The following is a 7561-nucleotide window of genomic DNA, read 5'->3' on the forward strand; positions in this document are numbered from 1 at the left end:
TATGTCCATGCTGCAGCGATTGGCTCTGGTGCGTCCCTCCCTAAGGCCTGGGCCTTGGCACCTCGCCGGCCCGCATATGTTCCTCGTCTGTTAAATCACCCTCACAAGGCCACGTGCCATGCCATCTATATTTAGAACTTATATCCTAACATTTTTGTACATCAGTTTCCTTATTCTGTCTATATTTTCTCCAGAATGCCCTCAATCTTGCGGCGCCAGCTTCATCTGTGCTGCTGAAGGAGCGTCGCAACAGTTGGGTGCAGCTGTCCGGCCACCCGGGGTCCCTGGCGCCAGCAGGACCTGGCACCATCTGGAAGAAGAGAGGACCTGAGCCTCTGGAGACCAAAGCTTATCAGGCCCTCATGAACGACTCTGCCCGGGAGATTACCCCGACCTTCTTCAGGGAAATCGTCTACAAAGATGAATGTATCCTTTTGCTTACGGAAAAGATAACGGGAAAATATGTTTGCTATTGTTACACTTAACACACACACACACACACACACACACACACACACACACACACACACACACACACACACACACACACACACACACACACAGTTCTTTTTATCTGTTACTTTCTTCCTCTAAACTGAACTCTTTTGTCCCATTTGTTCTTGGATACCATCACAGATATATGGAAAACAGCTGGTTATAATTAGAGAAAAGAATTCACCTCATAATATTACCAGTTTCATAGCGGCTGTCATGCAGTGCACCTAATAGATGGCTCCTGAAGAGACCACCCACTAGAGATATCTGCTCTACAGTACATCACACTACACCATCATAACACACCACTTCAGGAGCTCCCTTCACTATCATAACACACCACTTCAGGAGCTCCCTTCAGTACCATAACACACCACTTCAGGAACTCCCTTCAGTACCATAACACACCACTTCAGGAACTCCCTTCAATATACCCTTTAGCAAAGTTTTGTTGGGCCATTTTCCTTGACCACCAAATCCAGACTTCATTGAAATGCAGGACTTACTGTATGACTTCCACAATCCATGTGTGATGGACATCAAGATGGGCACACGCACCTTCCTGGAATCCGAGGTCTCCAACACTAAGGCACGCACAGACCTCTATGAAAAGGTGAGTCTTGCTCCCTGTTTGGTATTCCCCATGCCCAGACTGCCCGTCCCTTGATTCTTGTCTGGCATCCCAAAGCAGTGTCACTTTATCTCACCTTTTCTTGTTTATTCTTCCCACTGTAACGTGTCTTCATGCCGTTTCCTTGTGGTTAGTTTTTATTTTGTATGTTTGTATTCTTGCCAGTAATGTCTTTAGGGAAGTATTTATTCTGTCATAAGTGGTTTTCATTTCATGTATATATATTCTTACTTTTCAAGGGCTGTAGGAATGTATGTTTATTCTGCCCTCATGGCTAATTTTTATTTCAAGTCACTTAGTGTTCTTAAAGAGAATATTTCACTTACAAAAGTGGCATCAAAACCACTAAAACCATTAAAACATTGATGCTGTAGGATTTTTGTGTGATTTATGTACGTTATTTCATCAGAATTATATTGATTCATGATAAAGTAACCTCTTGTGTTGTATGTAGTGGTTTATTGCCATAAACTTCATGCCATGTTTAGATTTAAGAAAGTCTGTTGAAGACAGTGGTGAACAGAGCCTTCCTCTCCCACAGATGATCAAGGTGGACGCCTCAGCACCCACCAGCGAGGAGCACCAGAATCGAGCTGTCACCAAGCTGCGCTACATGGACTTCAGGGACAACATGAGCTCCTCCAGGTCCCTTGGGTTCAGGATTGAAGCTCTCAAGGTACAAACTGTTTCCTGATCTTGTGTCTTCATTTACTAAAAGTTAATTTGACATGAATAAGTATACATAGAAATTTTCAACTTTTTCTGTTTATTGATGAGATATTTGAGTTTAATAGCATTAGTTAATTACTTGTGTTCCCCAGATGGCTGGCAAGGAGGCAGTGACAGAGCTGCAAACAGTGAGGAGCCGTGAGCAGGTGATCAGTACCATGAGCGGCTTCCTGAGGCGGCGAGAAGACACCAAGCGACAGGTAGTGGCTCGTCTCCAGCACCTCAGGAATGTTTTCGCTAACTCATCCTTCTTCCAGAAACGCGAGGTAAGCACAGCCTCTCACCCACAGCTTCTTGTTTTGTAGCTTTCCCTATGTTCATATGTTCATCCCCACTTGCTTGTATGAAATAACTCCTAATGTATCAATGTCTGTATATTAAATGAAATTCCATACATAAAGAAGGGCAGCCAAAAGAAGGTGTTCACACACAAGTATTTCCTCTCCACTGTGCCCTATAGTCTTTAGGGGAGAGAAAACCAATTTGAAATTTGCACCTAAAATAATTTTGCTCTTTGCATCCATGTTTTTTATTGCCACTGTTTTCCCTTCCTTTTATATAACAGCTGTTAATAGGGATGTACTTAGATGACAAAGAGAAGGAAGCAGTTTATAAGAGCCTTGTTTATTTTCTGTATTCTGACCATGGATGCCTTTGCCTGACAGGTGATTGGAAGCAGCATACTGATTATCTATGATGATGAGAAGGCTGGAGTGTGGATGATTGACTTTGCAAAAACTGTGCCTGTGCCGGAGGGTATCTCCATCACCCACCGCAAGCCGTGGAAGCTCGGTAACCATGAGGAAGGTTACCTCACTGGCATCGACAATCTCATCAAGGTGAGTGTGCACCAGACAAGCAAAATTTATCATTATGATTATTCCTGGCCCACAAACACATAGTATACAATTAATTGTTAGTTGGAAAGTAGATTGCAACCTTCATATGGTTTATCAGTCTTGTTTCATTCCACTGTTATCATTCACTTAGTGTTCTCTCACCACCACACCTGATGCTCTCCCATCTCTCTACCTTGATGCCACTCCTTGAGCTAACTGGTTCAAGGGAACTAGTACACAGGGATGTTCCTGGAGATATTGCCACCAAGGGCAGATCCATCTTCTGCAAACCCTGTTCCTCATTCAATGATAGGAGGACTGCCACTCCTATCCCAGTTCCTTAATCTCTTCCCTTTTTAGTGACATACAACAAACAGGGAAAACAGTTCCAGTAACAGGATATAGAACTTGGAAGGAAATGATTGAGCATAAAAGGAAATGTATAAGATCAGTGGAAAAATCAGCTTCTTAGCATTTCATACTCTGATTTCCATACATTGTGTAGAGCTTTAGTACCAGGCTGGCATCCTCTGCAAATGGTGAACCAAAGACAGGGTGCCACACACATGTGCACTGCTTGCACTCACACCTTCAAGCATTCTGTCATATGTTAGTCATGAGGCCTCTAATAACTTCATGCATACATATTTTTTAGTTTGAAGTCATTCTCATGTTTCAGGGGAAGTCCTTCATAAGCATCATGTATTCTGCTATTGTTTTTCCAGCTATTTCCTAACATGTCCATAACACATTTCTTTTTCACATTACACACTGCCACCCGTTTACTCTTCAGTTACATCCTAGATTCTCCCAGTTGTTCATGTAGCTTATAATAGCAGGTCTTGTTTCTCATCTTCACCTATTCACATCACCCCATAGTCACTAGGAGGAGAGCTATCGACTAACCTGTGCCTTCTCTCTCCCCCAGGTTGTGGAAGAAGTGCCTGTGTCTAAAACCAAAAGACTCGGTCTGTTCCATAAATCTTGAGTAGAGGCATTGGAGTAACCGTGAGGACTTTTGTTTTCCCACAACTGCTCCAGGCCGGTCCACTGGCAGCATTGACGGCCGTCGTGCTCCGGCTCGGAAAGGGCGGAGCGGTTCTGTTGCTGACTCAACTGTTGGCTGACTCAGTGGGTGATCCTTGGGTTACTTGAGTGACTCCACATTCTGGAAAAGGATTGTGTACATGTAAGGACACTCATTGTTTTCTCTTATCCTTTATTGAAGTGTAATCTATCATATACTAATTGTTATTTATCTCTTTAAATTATCATTCTTGTAGTTGCAGACGAAATTGTTATTTCTTTAAGAGTTTAATCCATTTTGAAAAACCAATATGCATTTGGTTTGATGTTTATATTATTGAGTGTTACTGTGTTATGTATTATTGAACTTGCAAGACCCCATGAAGTGGAGCTGCTCTGAAGGATTTGGAAGTCAGCTGCATGAGACAAGCTCATTGTCATTTAGGGAAAGTGGCTGCTGTGCTGAGCTGCAGCATCAAGTAGAATGTTATGATCTGTATCAGGCTGCTGAATGCCTCACTCTAACCCATTTGTATCATGATGCTCAGAGAGGTTAAGTGCTGCTATGGTATTTAATGATACTTGTTGTGTTGAGTTTTCTGAATACACAGACACCAAAGAGCTTGTAGGGACCTTTTGGAGACTTCCCACACATGTGTGTGTGTGAAGTCTTGCACCTCACAGCCCGGAGACGGGAGGGTCAGCTTAGGTAGTGTTGTGAATGGGATGTGGGTCATTAATGTATTGACTGGCTTGCAGTTAGGCTCATGACAAGCCTGTTGCATGGCCTATATTAACAGCTGATATATTCAAGAGTGTTATTTGTATTCCTCTCTCTCTTATACTGTGATATATATTCAGTGGGTATGTGACTTATGTCAGGCCATTAAGGGAATGTAACATTTCTTTTCATAGCGAAGTAAAGTTTCATTTTCCAGGTGACTGCTTTCCTCTTTATTTAATTTTATTCTCCACACACTGTACTTGCATGGCTCCTGCCTCGCCCCAGACACTTGGGGCGGCATGGACAGCCCTGAGTGGAAGCATTCCTAGTAGTATTGTAGTAAGTTTTTGTTTTGACCAACTCTACCTCCTCGACTCTTCATCACTTGTTGTAAGGAAGATTCATCACAGTTACTAAGGGAGACAAACAGTCATTCACCTGTCATGCAATGCTTTGTAAATATGCACTCATGTCTGTACTTGAAGTGAGTGATGTGTTTTGCTGCAGGTGAATGGCTGTCTGGTGCTTGTCTGAGTGCAGAGTGACTACATAATACTGTGGTTGTGTTACAGATGAACGAACATTTGGTGGTTGTTTAACATATGAATGTATTCCTCAGTCCTATGATGGGTGATTGACTTTAAAAGCACACTGGAGAAGCAACCTCATAAATCATTAATCTAATCTCATCGATGCAATACCAAAATCGATAAAAGTAAACTGTGCTTTCTAATTTTACAGTATTAGCTTCTCCTTCCTTTTTTATTCATGTCTCCCTGTTGTGTGTGTGTGTGTGTGTGTGTGTGTGTGTGTGTGTGTGTGTGTGTGTGTGTGTTTGTGTGTCTGTGTGTGTGTGTGTGTGTGCGTGCGCGCATGTGCGTGCACTTACGCGTTTGTGTATGCATGTGATAACACTCTTTTTAGAGGTGTTTGGCAAGCCTAGCTACTGAGGAATGCTCCCACATAAAACACACACACACACACACACACACACACACACACACACACACACACACACACACACATAGTTCATCCCTTCGCCACTGGATGCACCACTTGACAAATCTCACACTTTACCAAACAACAGGAACATGGCTCAGGATGCAGAAGATGGGAGACAAGGAAGTACAGTTCACACCATGTTCTTGCTTGGTTCTTGAGCCTTCCTACATGATAATCTCACCTGACATACATCAATCACCTCCCTAGTACAAACTGGCTTGGACATAATGCAGGGAAGAACTATTTTCTATCTTTATTATTCATTTTCATAAGTGTAAAGGCTGTCTTGGTGTATGCCACATAGGGACTATCAGTTATTTTCTCTTATGAAGTTCCCATCACTGTGCAGATTATTGATGCAATTGGTTTAATATTTGTTGTTCCCACTCCCTCGATGAATGTGTCTGTTTGTATCTATGTAATATAGAAGAAATATTGTACTATATATGTTTATTTATTTTCGCATCAACATGTACTATGTCTACTCATCAAGACAATATTGACCTTTTTTGTAATTCTTTATAATCTAGTCCAAATGTTTATACTATATAGAGAAAATACAAACAAATTGTTAATCATGTTATATTATTTAACCTAACTTAACCTTATGTCAGTTGTATCTTGATTTATTTATTTTTATTTTTTTATTTACCTATTTACTTTTTTTTCTTACATTTCCATGTCGTACTTTAACTTTAATGAATTCAAGATTTAAGATATACTTCCACATATCTTATGTGTTGTATCATCTTAGCCTCAGTTGTGCATTTGATATTTTTTTTTTTTTCATTTACTTTTTTTTCCTTTTATATATCTACGTCATGTCAAAACTGGTTTCTTCAAGATTTAAGATATATCTCCATTTAACCTCGTTTTATTTTTATCATGGCCTCAGTTCTACACTTCGTTATGCTTTTGCTTAATATTCTTATGACTTGCGTTTACTCTCAGGTTTATTTTCACAAAACAAATTTATTCTGTCGACCACAACTCTTCCCTTTGTTTTGTCTCCGCTTACGAGCTTAATCCTTAATCTTTTACTTTGACCTGTTTATTTCCATGCGTTCCAGAAAATAAACAAACAAGCTTACCAAGTAATGCGCTATGCAGCTACTGAGATTCGCCAACAATGCAAACAATCAGGAAGCAAAAAAAGTGACAGCGCAGGAGCTGGAGGGGGACGTGAGTTGAGTCACCGTAACAATGACCATTTTATGTTCTTAACGCACTTGACGAGAGGAATTACATAAGTGTTGGGTATAAGAAACTCAAGCGTCATCGTTACATAGTTGCAGGGCAGTCAGGGAGACAGTCAGACAACACGTGGGTCGCCCTGACCAGAACTACCTTGTAAATTACATAACCTTTGCCTTTACTTTCCTCACGTCTCCTAGGAGTAGATATGAATACCTCAGTCTTTAGGTAACATTAAGAATATCAAACAGGCTCCCCGGGGTCAATACGACAGCTGCCATTTGTTCTTCCTTTGCTTTTATTTGTAACATGGCGTTTGATTTCCTTAGAGTGAGTTAATGAACCGTAGAAATGCCGCATGTCAATCATCATGAAGATAAGAGTATGCAAATAGATAAGGGCGATGTACAGTGATATATGGGAAAGCTTAAAAGGTAAGGAAAGGAGGAATTGTAAGTTAGCCATAAGTTTTAATAAGATTATGCAGGATGATGGTTCTTCTTCCCTTAGAGTGCCCTCATCCTTGCTTGTGCTGACTCACGATGACGCGCTGTTGGATGAAACATCGTGCATCTGACATCCCCTCCAGAACTGCCGTGTCATGCTGCGAAGTGACGAATATGAATACATGCTATTAATTTAGAGTAATGTATAAACCACCACTAGATGCTTCACCATATGTCTGGGTTTTGCGAGCGGAGTGTGAGTGTCTTTGGGGAAGGGTTGCAGCGTGGCGGGTCAGGCGGTGGTGGTGGTGGATGACTAGACATAACTTGTTCCCCTAGTCATGGTGATAATACTTAGGGCCAAACTCTAAAGCCTCACGCATCTGGCAGGTTGCTAGGACAATTCCCGTTCTACCTTACTCTCCCCAAAAACGTCCTGTTAACATGACGGTAGCGGAAACATAACTGGAGTGAG

The 7561-nt window shown here is 41.5% G+C and overlaps 1 protein-coding gene across 2 annotated transcripts in view; it reads left to right on the forward strand.

Annotated features, from left to right (window-relative positions):
* The window catches only part of LOC135110518 (inositol-trisphosphate 3-kinase homolog), a 60965-nt gene extending 54944 nt beyond the window's left edge, over window positions 1-6021 (forward strand). For both annotated transcript variants that reach the window (XM_064022914.1, XM_064022915.1), the window contains exons 2-8: window positions 1-28; window positions 195-426; window positions 978-1108; window positions 1668-1802; window positions 1948-2121; window positions 2521-2694; window positions 3623-6021. The exon at window positions 1-28 is cut by the window's left edge and continues 392 nt beyond it. In XM_064022914.1, the coding sequence (XP_063878984.1) occupies window positions 1-28; window positions 195-426; window positions 978-1108; window positions 1668-1802; window positions 1948-2121; window positions 2521-2694; window positions 3623-3682 (934 nt within the window). In that variant the 3' untranslated portion in view covers window positions 3683-6021. The remainder of the gene's footprint in view (window positions 29-194; window positions 427-977; window positions 1109-1667; window positions 1803-1947; window positions 2122-2520; window positions 2695-3622) is intronic.
* The last annotated feature ends 1540 nt before the right edge of the window (window positions 6022-7561 follow it).

The sequence above is a fragment of the Scylla paramamosain genome, chromosome 20, assembly GCF_035594125.1.
Source record: "Scylla paramamosain isolate STU-SP2022 chromosome 20, ASM3559412v1, whole genome shotgun sequence".
NCBI classification, from domain to species: domain Eukaryota; kingdom Metazoa; phylum Arthropoda; class Malacostraca; order Decapoda; family Portunidae; genus Scylla; species Scylla paramamosain.